Source organism: Oculina patagonica, chromosome 4, assembly GCF_052425735.1.
Source record: "Oculina patagonica isolate OP01 chromosome 4, crgOcupat, whole genome shotgun sequence".
Taxonomy (NCBI): Eukaryota; Metazoa; Cnidaria; class Anthozoa; order Scleractinia; family Oculinidae; genus Oculina; species Oculina patagonica.
The window spans coordinates 21,638,743-21,652,289 of NC_135761.1; the positions used below are offsets into that span (position 1 = coordinate 21,638,743).

Here is a 13,547-nt window from a genome sequence, read left to right on the forward strand (position 1 = left end):
ACTCGAACTCTGAAGGGAAACAAAAAAATGATTGAAAAGTGGGTCCAATTGAAATAGAAGTTAGTTCGAGTTAGCGGGGTTGTTCGAGTTATCCGAGTTCGTGTTACCAGAGTTCTACTGTATTGTATCAAGTTTATAAGTGAATGTTCACTTTTATGTGTTACCTTTTTTTTAAAAAAGATTTTTTTCTTCTTCTTTAATGCAGTTGTCGTGTTGGCTCAGAGTAGGATTAACAGTTTAGATTTCGAAGGTGCAGTTTTTTTGCGATTGTATAAACTTGTTTCAATACCACCGACATGAATTTTTCGCAAAGATCATCAATTTCTTTTTTTTTTCCATCCGTTTAGCTTTTGACAGTTCTTTTATCCTTCGCTCCACTGTTACTTTAAAATAATTAACGTTGTAGTCTTGGTTAGCCGCAGGAACATTTACAAAAAAATGTAATCCCATTAGGATCCTATGGGTCGAACCCTCGCTGTAATATATTCAACTTCTCAACTATTTCGGATCATACGGTTAGTCTAAATAATTTGTCATAACTTTTCATGATGAAGTAAACTTAAGATGAGATAGAGCGAGGAATATTTACGATATGTAATATTTATTTTCTTTTTTTACTATCGCTTTGTTAAGGGCGAATTGAAATGTTCAGTTCATTTTTAACAATAAAAGAAATATGAATGCGACAAGTAACTTAACTTAATTGCGCAAATACTCGTGTTAGGGCCTGTTTACATGATTCCGGAATGACTTTCATTCCGGAACGAAACTCGTTCCGGAATGAAAGTCATTCAACTCGTCCCCAGGTCCTTGCACTGCGTACGTACATAGGGTCGGGCAGTCATGTGATGAACATTTTTTTCGGCTCGATTATTTTACCAAATTTTCTTTGGTGTGGGACTAATATGGAGAGGGATGAGATGACTCTTCCATACCAGCATAGTTAGGCACTCAAAACAAAATTAAATTACGGAAGAAGACCTTATGAAATGAAATATGGCATCTCTTGTCGACTGTGTTTTATCAGAATTGTACCCACCAACTTTTAATAATGGTGTTAGTCAAACTTGCTACCCATTGATATGTCGGGGACTGTAACTGAGATGCGCAATAAGCATGCTTCCAAGTGCACCTGTAAAAAGCCCGGCTCATTGTAACTCGCACTAAGGTGGGGACAGGTTCAATCGGATTCGGTCTTAAGTAGACTCGCCTTAGTCGGATCGACGTAAGATTTACACCAGTTCTTGCTTATTAATGAAATCAATACTGCCATGACAACCTTAATCAGTAAAATATAATTTGAAGTGATCTAGATTACATCACAGTATTAAAAGAAAAGCCCGTGTTTAGCATTGCTGTGCTAATGAAGGACACTAAATAAATGGTAGCCTATTTCACGGTTTATTTTTTTTTTTTTCTATTTACATTAGTGGTGATTACTAAATGATCCGCAACTTGTATGTAAGGCAATTTTAATTGCCTTGCTACCACGTTAATTTTAAAGCAATAGAAATTAGAAAAGGTTACCGTGAAAAGGGCTATTGTAGAGCCACCGTCTGTTTGCTAACGGAGCATGCTTACCTTTGCATTGTATAACTCCCAAACAAATGCCAGGATTCCCATGTAATTTATTAATTACCTACAACTTCTTAATTTTAATACCAGATGGACAGATTATTCCCTCGGATAGACAGATAAATGTTCTCTAGAAGAGTCCCCAGCCATTCTGAATTTTCTCTTCCCACCACAGAGAACAAAATGGGACGACTCAGGCGGGGGGGTGGCGGGGGGGGGGGGGGGCTTCATGGCAGAAACTCCTATCTTCCAACCACCCCTACTCCTTTTCTCCTCCCTCGCGCGCCCATTACAGCAAACTCGCGCGAAAATTTACTCTTGCACGTGCTGTTTGTGCCATAAGGATATTTACCTGGGGATGCGAGTTTTTGTCAGTGGCCAGGGCTCATTTACCGTTTTGGGGTCCTAGAGGAGGCGTTAAATAGATATGAGGCGTTTATTAAAGAGAGGCGTTTATTTCAATTTAACAGTAACAACGTCAACAAACAAATAGGATGGGTAGTTTTCTAGTGGAGTAGTCAAAAACAGAGTTGGTGTGTAGGAGACCAATCTAATCTGCGCTAATGCAAAGATAGACAAGATAGATAGATAGATAACTTAATTTAAAGAGGGTAGCACGTAACAGAAATTCTGAGAAACCTGTGGCCCTCTATTTTTTTAAAAAAATTACAATTTCTAAACGCCCGGGGCGTTAAAACCTAGACATGTTGTTCATAGTTCGATATTGACGTTTTTATCGTCATCAGGGTCAACCATGTTGGCGTTGTTGGCCTCTTCGATGTACGAGTCAAGCAAAAAAACTAACTTAATTGCGTGATTTTACTCTATGGAGCATTTCCTTGGTTTTTTAGATTATTCTTGGAGGGGGTGTCTATAAGACACGGGACGTTTATTAAAGAGGGGCGTCTAATACAAACTTTGCACTTCAGTGGAGACGTTTATTAGATACGAAGCCGTTATTTGAGAGTGGACGTTTATTAGATCATTTCCGGTACATGGAAAGAGGATGATACCAACACTAGGATCATCCTTTTTCCATGTAAATAGTCCCTATAAAAAAGAGAACTGAAATTCCTTCTTCTAGGCATTGGCGGATTGAGCTCCTAAAAGTGGCATATTGTGCTACTAGCAGCGCTCGAAATTTGCAAATTATGCCAAAATTATGCCAGAATTCTCAAAGTATGCTCCAGATTTCCGAAATTATGCTCACAAAATGACGTAGACTCTGCACATAGAGGCGCGCAATAACGACACCAAATTATGATGTTTTTCAAATATACTGTTGTGGTTAATTTATTCGTGTGTTTATGACAGTTTGTCACGGCCGTCCGCTGTCAGTACTACTTTTAGCGTAGCTAAAACACGCATTGCAAGAACATACTTCAGTACCTAAATTTTATTTATTCCTGTATAAAATACACCATATTTACTTAATTTTCGAATCTTTGCTCCAAAAAGTGCATAAATTTGCTAATAATGCCATGGCATTGCTTGGTTAACAAATTATGCGTTTTTGCTCCAATTATGTCAAAAATTATACTAGCACAATCCGCCAAGGCCTTCCTTCTTCGCCCCGATGGTGGTGAGAGGTCTGGGGATGACTTCAGAGGATTCTAGTCACGCGACGATCACGATCACGCACGGCATGCAGCAACGAAATTAACTGAAGGAGGAAGCTACAAAATACATTGGTAAGTAAAGCACTATAAGTCTATTTTGTAGCCTTTTTCTTTGGAATGCTACTTCCGAATTAAAGCTTATTCATTTACAATTATACAACATTATTTAAGTCGCTAGAGGAGCCAGAACGTACCTGTTGAAATAGACTAAATTTATGTCCGGTACCTATTTAGGTTTCGCTGAATAATTTTCGTTGTTCTGTTTATTTTGTTCGCTTATTCTTTGATGAAAAAAAGTTCTAATATATTGAACATAAGAAAATAAAGACAATGAAGACAGAACGGCTTTTTAAACCAGGCGCTTCGGAATCTTTACGAATCGCCTGTTCTTCGCTTTGCATCCGATTGCTCAATATTTCGTAAATATCAAATGTTTACATATGTTTCAGTGTGAAACTCAATTGTAGTACTATTACCCATTCTGCGATTTTTAAAGAAACTCTAAAGGAAGTTAAAGCAACTTTATTTTGCAGGGCTTGTGTTCCTGAAACTCACAGATTTCTTACAGTAATTTCCCGTCAACATGTCGAGTTTCTCTTCCGCTTTCACTTTCATTCGGGGAAATCCCTCTCACGCTCGAAGTTTCCAGAACGTAATGGAACCATCAATCACGAAGAGCAAAGTTAATGGCAATAAAACAAGAACTTCTTGAACGTTTTAAACGCGCTTCCAAACAAATTACCGCAATTGTGCCCATATAAAAATTCACCAAAAACGTCACGCGATTTGTTAGCATCGCAATTGTTCAATTGTCACGCGATATAGTCTCATAATCCGAAGCTTACGTTGTTGCCGTTCAGATTTCTGCTAAATCAAAGACTGGCGTCATTTCAGCAGTTAAGATTATTAGAAATATTATAGTTAAATCTAAACAAGCTAAATAAAGACCAAAATATGTTCATAAAGTTTTCATTGGTAAGAGATTTATAGATTTTCAACATTGCCTGACACATGGTCTGGCCAAGCGAAGAGATAGTTTTGTGAATGACGTAAGCCGAGTGTATTTACAAAAATGGCTTGAAGATGTCAAAGCAATTACGGTTTTACAATAGAGCGATTTCACAAACCTCGATTCTTACATGCTATAAATGAGAATCGTTAAATGCTAATGAGGAAGAACAAAAGAGATTTCTGATTTGTTTTCATACCAGCATGCATACTACCTATGCCTCACATGCCGACAGCTTACAGAACAGTTATTTTGATTTTTGATTTATTTTTAAGCGGTGGTGAACAGTCCCTCAAAAAAGTATGTCTCGCATAATTTTCAAGCCATATTTCAGCCATCTCGTCGTCTCAAATATTTCTGGGACGCTTCCTCGGAGTCTTCATTTCTTTTTATAAGGCAAAAATGTCTCGGGCTCGCAGAAAAGATATCAGTTTTGCCATCTTGCAAAGTTGTGAATTTACCATTCGACACCCTCACCCTCACAGGGTGAGGGTGCAATCTGATCCTTTGACAGCCCAGTCTATATAGCTAGCTGTTTAAGGACGGTGCCTCCTATTGTTACTGCGCACTTGATATTTGGAGGTGGGCCACTATTTTTCAACATGTCAAATAGGGTGGCTCAGGAGAAATAATTCATGAAACAGCAACTATAAAAGCAAACATTTAATTAGGATGCCTAAAACAGGATTTCTGAGGTGCTAAAAATCTTAATTTTCCCGGGGAACATTCCCCCAGACCCCCTAATTTCCATGTACCAAACATCATAAACTCGAAAAAACCACCAACTATTGTTATCTCTTTAAACTGCAGAGACTACATCTTCAGTGGTACAAATATTCTAACAAAATGCCAAAAATAGTATTCTGAGTTTCTTAAATCTAAATTTAAATTTTTTCCTGGCAAGCGTGGCATAAAGGCCGGAAAGCCCGGCCAGGCCGGGCTTTGCCAGGCTTACCGGGCTTTTGACCGTGCTCCTGATGCAAGGGGGGCTCCTGACTTTGCTTTGTACAAACATAATTAACTCAAAACCACCAACTATTGGTAGATCCCTTTAAACTGCAGGGACTATGTACATTTACAACAGTACAAAAATTCTACCAGAATTTCTAAAAATAGCAGTTCAGGATTCTAACACTGATGTGATTCAAACTGTTGATCTCGGGGGAGGGGGGAGCAGTAGGTTTTTCTGTGCCACTACAGGAGTGGGCTGCCCCAATTTTGCCAAATAATTTGGGGGTGGGCCACTGAAAATCAGTACTTAAAACGAAAAAATTCATAGCCCACGGCCCCAGCTGTACTTAATGATGACCAGTCCCTAAAGAGAAAGTAGCAGAGATCCTGACAGGAATCGAACCCTCCATCTCCATGGTCTTACACTGTGCAGTGGAGTATGTCTGACCACATCCTTCTACCCAGGGTCTTTGTTCCCTTTAACCAGAGAAGGAATGAAGACTCGAGGTACGAGAATGGTCTGACCAAATTCAAGGTGTCTGAAAATGTTTCGAGTGTTTGACGTATTTTTCATAATCAAAATCGAATGCGTAAAAAGAGCATTTCAGGGATTTGGACACCGACTTAAACTTTCGATCTCGAAAATTTTTTGGAGATTCTGACTGAAGTGGTAAGCCAATGTCCCCCATTACTTTATAACCGGTCCCTAAAGAGCAGAGGAATAAAATTGGAGAAATTAATCTATGCTAATTAAGGGAGCAGTCATTAATTACTTGGGGGGAGGGCTGGCAAATTTTTGAAAAAGTGGGCTCAAAAATTGTGACCCTCTCCCAAATTGGAGCCCAGAAATTTGCAACACACCTCAAATCAGACCAAAAAATCCCCCCCCCCACCCACCTCTGTCCTTTGAATGAGCACATAAAAGAATAAACACAGTAAGGTGAAAACCATTGAAAGTAGTTCACTAGTTCTTAGGGAAGTTGTCTGCTTTCAGGAGGGGTCTGGGGGTATGTTCCCCCCCAAAATTTTCAGTTTTTTATCCTCTTAAATCACTTTTCTACGATTCTGAGTAGCAATATGATGGCCCTTTCAGAAAAGCTTCTCAGATTCCTGTTTTAACTCTTTCAGCTGTCCAAGCTATTCGAAGCAGGTAAAAGAGAAAAAAAGTAGCAAAATAGTGTGTTTCTAAGGGATCGGTCATAAAGTACAGGTGGGGTGGGGGTGGGGGCTAAGAAAAAATGAGGGTGGGTCACTGTTTTTCAACATGTCAAAACGGGTGGTCAGGAAAAAAATGCACTGCAGTAGGGGTGGGTCATGGTAAAATTATTTATTAAACAGCAACTATAATATTGCATAAATTCTATCAGAATGCCTAAAACAGCGTTTCTGAGGTTCCAAAAATATACATTTTCCTGGGGGAGCATTCCCCCAGAACCCCCTACTTTGTTATATACCTAACATCATTAACTCAAAACCACCAACTATTAGTATCCCTTTTAAGTGACTGTACTACATCTACAATAGTACAAATATTCTGCCATAATGCCTAAAGTAGTATTTCTAAGTTTCTAAAAATCTCAATTTTTCTGTTGTTGCGGACGCAAATGTTTCCCAGTTTAGCCACGCCTGAAACATATGTTGCGGAAACAAATTTTGCTTCACGGAAACAAAAAATGCTTGCCCCAAGTCAAAAACATTTTTGCTTCCCGGACACAAATTGTGCTCCCGAAACATATGTTGCCCAGTTTAGCCACCCAGGAAACAATGCTGAGTAGTTCATGCGCAGGCGTGCCAGTTTGTTCCCGGAACATTGTTTCCTAGTTTAGCCACCCGGGCAGCAGAACATTTTCCTTGCTTCCCGCTAATTTTGCCACCTAGGAAACATGACAAGGAACTTTCTGCAACAATGTTTCCTAGTTTAGCCAGGCCTTGAGGCGAATAATAATGATGTATCATGATATAAATAGATATGATCAAAATAGTTTGTTTGAATTAAAATAATATCATGCAAGAAATAATCATTACAGTGTGAGTTTGCAACTGATTGCGCAAGTCTCACGCTCAATGCACGAGGCTTGAGAAGCCTGAACCAAACAGCTGTTGATCCTTAACACAAACAAGGCTAGGGGGTCCTGAGGAAAATTTTTATTTTGAGTCTCTGAAATGACTAGAAATGCATCTACGAATGTCAAACATGCTAAGAAGTAATCAATTTATACCAATGAAAAACAACCGTGATCAAACGTTTAAAGCCTCTTTGACCATTTAACAAGTCACTACTTTATAAGCCAATTGAGCGCCAACGGATAGACCAGAAATTATTAAGCTTTTTTTGCCTATTGCTAGCTTGCTAGTAAAATAGTCAAAGCAGCTAACTTGCTAGTAAAATAAGTAAAGAAATGTTCCTCGCAGGGAACTTGAAGCATAAATGGTTAAAAAGTGGTTCTCATTACAGAAACTGTGCGTTGAAAGAGTTAACCATTCTAGTCATATTTTGAAGCTCGTGGCTCACTCCAGAAATCTTCACAACGAGTCACGTTCAAGATATATAAGATTCAGCTTGATAAACACGCGCTGTTTGCTGGTTAAGGGGCATTACCAAGAAGGAGATGGATAGTGGATTGAAGTAGCCTAAAATATTTAAAAAGTTTATTTGTTAAAACAGGTGACAAAAATTTGTGGCCCTCCCCATATCTTAGCTGTCCCCTCAAATTTGTCGCCCCTCCCCCCAATAATTAACGACCGCTCCCTAAATTCATCGTGGTTACAATTTTCTTCGTTTATTCGTTTTATTTTATAGCGTAAAAAACAAATGTTACTTTACTAAAAAATACTTTCTTACATTACACTACTTATACTTGTCCTTCCAAATTACACTCAACACTCAAAATCACGTCATCGCCACATCCAATAGCAAAGGTCAGCCTATTCCAGCATCACTTTGTAGTTTGCCACTGCAGTAAATTTTGAAAAACACTGTTTCCTTTGCAGATGGTCTGACGTTTGGTCCAACTAGACTGTTTCAAGAAGGACTACTCGGATTTTACCGTGCTACCAACATTATTGAAGGATCTTGCAGACATTCGAATGCCTGACAATGACATTTTCTCCTGAACAACTGAACTTTTTCAAGTTTTCTACTGTTGTTATAGATGAATTCCCAGACGTCTTGCGTAAGGCCTTTGTCTTCATGTGGGACAACCGTGTCGCTTCCCCACCTGGCGTCCCAAAATGGGACGACTCTGTAACGGTTCAAAGCTTGTTCCTTGCAAAAGAGGGTGGTGTGAAGAAAGTTCCAACTCTGAATAAATCTTATAAGGAGTGAAACTGTACAGCTTTGTTCAAAGCCACTCTCTTTGCTCAAACCTTTGCCATGCCAGACGGGACTGGAGGTGTTTGCACGTTGGACAAGCTGTATGTGAGACCACGTGGTTTATCAACCGGGACATTTCACCACTCGGTTATCAGCCCCACTGGCAACACAGCTGAGACGTATGCCTTGGCGTTGGATCAGCTTCGCTTGCTGCGAAACACGCTTTGCCACCAAATCAGCACCCAAAAGATCGACAAGGCTACCTTTGTTCGTTATATATTGTTGGCAAAGGATGCCTTCACTGCACTTGGACAAGACACCACAAGGATTGATGACATTGGAAAGCTGGGCGAAGGGGACTTTCCCACAGCAAGGCTTCAGCAAGTTGAGGACGAGTTGAAAAGGGAAAAGGATGCTGCCATAAAATTTAAACAGATCGACGATCATCTTATCAACATCGAGTTACAAGTGGAAGATGTCGGGTCTGACGTGAAAGATGTGAAAACTGACGTAACAGATGTCAAGTCACAAGTGGAACATGTTGGGGCTAACGTGGAAGATGTGAAAACGGAACTAACAGATGTGAAGACACAAGTGGAAGATGTCGGGTCTGAAGTAAAGGAATTAAAGGCTGATGTTGTTGACATAAAAATGGCAATGCAAGCGGAAAACTCTAAAGGTGAGCTTTAATTTGTAGTCTGGGTGAAGTAGTCTCGTGATCGTCGTGCATGTGTGCTCGAAGTGAGCATCTAATTGTTTCGGGTGTTTCATGGAACTCAGAGTACATACTTATTTGCTTAATTTTATCGCCTGAGAAACCTTGTGTGGTCTTGGAAAAATAGTTAATTCTTCCAAATAGATGAGACTCGTACCCTCGGGACCCATTCATTCATTGAAACCAGTGTGTGGTGACAGGCAAGTTGCAAGATCGACTGACAAGTATTCACTGTCACAGGGCTGTCTTTCAGACGGCATCGTTTAACCTATTTTCTTTTATGATTTAAGGTCCATCCGTTCCCGACTCGTGCATACCAGATAAAATACCGCACTTTGTTGGTCGCCAGGAAGAGTGCCTAGCAGTCTTAAATCATTTAACAAATGGAGACACTCGACTGGTTGATGTCTGGGGTCCACCGGGATTTGGAAAGACGTCAGTGGCTGTTCAAGTGGCCCATCACTTGAAAGAGATGAAGATTCCAGTCTACTTTACATCTCTTCGCGGGATGAAAAGTAAAGATGATCTAGTGTCAAAGCTTTTAAGTATATTTACGGATGCTACACAGGCGTTTTATGTCTCACCCTCTCATTGGCTCATCCAAAGTTTACAACAACTGGAGTATCCGTTTGTCCTTATTTTGGATAATGCTGACGACTTACTGGAATCTGGAGATTCCAAACTGAAAGAAGACGTGCTCGGATTTACGAAGGAGATTCTTGCCCAATGCAGTCAAATCAAGCTTCTTCTCACGACTCGTGAATCTCTAGACTATCTGAGCCATAAGCTTTACATCCATCAAGAAAGAGTTGGTGTACTGGATGGAGTATCCTCTGTCAGCTTAGTGAAGTCCCAATTGCCCTATGTCTCAGACGATGACTGCAGTTCCATAGTAAAGGTATGTGGACAAGTTCCTTTGGCAATGCGATTGATGTGTAGCATCATGATGGAAGAAAATGTTTCAATTACTGGGCTCTTAGAAGAACTGAAGGTTTCGCCTCTTGTTGAGGTTTTGGACAATGAAAATTTTTCCGATGATGCTCGACTGACAACCATAATCAACAAATCATTTGAAAGACTTAATTCCCAAGAGAGAGATGCGTTTGTGTCACTGGCTGTTTTTCCTAGCAGCTTTGGAGTGAAAGAGGCTACGGCTGTTTTGGATTTGAAGACAGTTCGACCGACCAAGAAAGTGATTAGATCGCTGAAACGAAAATCTTTAATAGATTGCAGTGAAGATGTTGAATCCTTCACAATTCATTCACTTTTGCGATCCTTCATTGACGAAAGAAGAATAGCTAACCAGGCAATTCAAACCATGTTTCATGCAGCACAACGTCGTTTCTACGACTATCAGATCACAAGTTTTGGCGTGGCTAATGAAAAATTTCTAACGGGTCATTCTACTGACGCATTTCAAGTTTTTCTTGGTCAACGGGAGAGCATCCTGCTGTCCCTTTTAGATGGAGCACAGGATGACGCACTCTACCCCAAAGTTGTAGAAGTATTGTCGAAGGCCGAGTTATTTTTTTATGTGGTACTGTCCGATGAAAAGGAGTTATTCGACAGGGTTTACTGCACCGCAGTAGAAGAAGCAAAGAAAAGTCAACGTCGCGACGATGAATGCAACTTGCTTGCTGCCAAGTCGTTTGGCTCCTTGGAAAGGTTAACCGTAAACCGTCAAAGCTGGGACGAGTCCTTGATAGCTCGTATTCGTGATTCTACTGATAGCTGTCCAGCGAAGCATTTATGCTATCTTGGCGTCCATCAGCTGCTATGTGGAAAAATGGACGACGGCATGTCGTCTCTTAGAACTTCTGTAGATCGTCTGAATAGTATTAACTGCGACGAAAAAGTTCTTAAGGTACTTTCCTGTCATGCACTTGCAGTCTGTTATAGAAAGAAAGGTGACAAGGAAAACGCATCTAAGTTTGAAACTTTCTGCGACAACGAGTGTAAGTCTACATCGTTGAGTCCTGTGGTTCGCTATGTCTTCTTACAAGACAGCTCTTCAGCTGATGAACCGACAGATTTCGCCAGTATTGTCGAGCGAGATGTTTTCTTTTTTGTAGTTATGGCTAAAACATTATTTGCGCTTTACAGCAAGCTGGAGTTTGGAAAGCAGGCGAAAACTGAACTATCTTTAATGACCCGTCATTTTGTTGGACTGTACAAAGTTTTTCTTCCATTATCTGGCAAAGGAACGGTCGATGTTTCGATACTAGAGGCTTGTTGCCAGGTGCTATATAGTTTGAGCTGTTTTAAGGAAGCAGCGGAAGGTTATCAAATAATAACAGACAAACTTGAAAAGACGCCAGGAAACTGGTCTGACATATTCACAGCTCATGCTTACTTATTTTGCGGCTTAGCTCTGAAAGAACTGAAAGACCATGATGGAGCTTTCTATTGTTTAAAGAAAGCTTTAAATATAAGAAGGCGACTTTTACAAGAAAACAAGGATGGAACGCACGGCAACAACATGGTCGGAGAGACTATCAAATCACTTGCGCACTGTTTGGAAATGCAAAAAAAAATCGATTGCGGTACTTTTGGTCACACTAACGATTTCAAAGCCATCTGCGAAGAAATTAAAAGCGAACTTAAGACAATGGAAAAGATTTGTGGCGTGAACCTCGCTGAAATCGCAACAAATTACAACCAGCTTGGTTTTTGCTATTGGCTTATGGATGACAACAGTGGAGCACTTGAGTCATATCAGCAGGCTCTAAAGATAAGAGAAGAGTACGTGGGCGATTCCGAAGACAAAGTATCATTTCTACAGAATATTGGAGCTGTGTATTCCAGAATGAATCGGAACAGTGATGCTGGCAAGGCATTGGAAAGTGCATTGGATCTGAGGAAATCGTTGGGGATTGAAGATCACGCGGATACCGCTTTTATTTACCATGAACTTGGGATGAACCATCTTGAGCTGGGTGAGTTGAGTGAAGCTCTTAATGCACATCGACAGGGCTTACAGCTTAGAAAGAAACACTTAGGTGATCACCCCAGTACAGTTCAAAGCCTTACTGAAACAGGATGTGTGTATCTTAGGATGGGCGAGTATCAGGCTGCTAGAGAACATTGTCAGAAAGCTGCCGATTTATCAAGCACATTGCTTGGTGACCATGAAGATACCGCCTCTTCATTCTATTGCCTAGCTGTAGTGTACCTTAAAATGGGGAACTACAAGGGAGCTCTTGATGCTTGTCGTGAAGCTAGGAACATAAGATTGAAGCTATTAGGTGAACACGTGGATACAGCTGAAAGCCTTCAATGTTTTGGATTCATATGTTTTAAGATGCGTGATTTTAAAAGAGCTGTCAGGTCCCTTGGGAGGGCGTCAGCGTTGAGATCAAAACTTCTTGGTGACCACTTAGACACAGCACTGAGCTACCACTGCCTTGGTGAAGCGCAGATGTCTATGGGTGACTTCAGCGGTGCCATGGAATCTTTGAAGAAAGCTTTGAGTATTCGAGAAAAGGAAAAGCATTCATACGCCGCCGTAACTTCAGAGCTGCTAAACCGCGCCTATTTAGGCTACTTGATTAAATACGAATCAGCGTCTCAGCAATAGACCTTATTTGTTCAGGACGTTTTTTGCTGCATTTCAGACCATTTATTATGATATTGTTAAGAACTCTTGTTTTTTTTTAAAAAAAAATTTCAAGAGTGATTTTTGGATGGGCAAAACCGGAACAATTCTGTAAACTAAGAATATCACTTGGTCTGAAATGGGAAAACAAGCAACTAACGGAGGTCTGTTCAAAAACGCACAGAGAGCGGAAAGATCGTTTGAACACTGCGTTGAGTGATCCCAGTAATATGTTCCTCAGCTGTTACTTGGAAGAGTACTCAATTCGGTATGATCTATCCGAGGCAGCCACAAGTCTGGAAATAAGCTATATATTCTAGTGTAATTTTTAGGGAGGGCCACAGGTTTGTTAGCTTTGCTATTTAGTGTTACCCTCATTTTAAATAAAGTCTTTATTATTATTATTATTATTATTATTATTATTATTATTATAATGCTTTCTGGGCTCTGAAACGTTTCCCAATCGTCAAAAAGGGAGGTTTTTTAGAAGTTTGTTGCTGTGGTCTAAAACGGAATGTAACTAAAGCGCCAAACGTGCGTAAGCCAATCATGCATAATTGGTTTTGCCTCTAATTAGTCGCCAAAATAAACAGCGTGATTACGCCGATTGGTTTACAGGTTGCACAAGCTAAAACTGTTTGTTTACGTGGACAACATCTGAAAGTTAACTTATCCAGTTAAACGGGCAAAAAGAAACGTTTAGTTCAAATTATAGCTTTATAAGTTAAACCGGGTGTTGCTAGACTGAGGATTCAGCAGACGGCGGAACC

The 13,547-nt window shown here is 40.1% G+C and overlaps 1 protein-coding gene across 1 annotated transcript; it reads left to right on the plus strand.

Moving 5' to 3' along the window:
* The first annotated feature begins 3,206 nt into the window (after window positions 1–3,206).
* On the plus strand, window positions 3,207–13,082 carry LOC144649839 (uncharacterized). Its single transcript, XM_078509437.1, has 3 exons — window positions 3,207–3,266; window positions 8,146–9,146; window positions 9,473–13,082. The coding sequence occupies exons 2-3, from the start codon at window positions 8,528–8,530 to the stop codon at window positions 12,757–12,759; spliced, it is 3,906 nt and encodes a 1,301-aa protein (XP_078365563.1). The 5' UTR covers window positions 3,207–3,266; window positions 8,146–8,527; the 3' UTR covers window positions 12,760–13,082.
* The last annotated feature ends 465 nt before the right edge of the window (window positions 13,083–13,547 follow it).

Excerpts from the sequence above, each read along its gene's own strand:
- LOC144649839 (XM_078509437.1), top strand. The coding sequence starts at position 8,528 with ATGCCAGACGGGACTGGAGGTGTTTGCACGTTGGACAAGCTGTATGTG. Across the intron at positions 9,147-9,472 it reads GCAAGCGGAAAACTCTAAAG|GTCCATCCGTTCCCGACTCG; the intron begins GTGAGCTTTAAT and ends TTATGATTTAAG.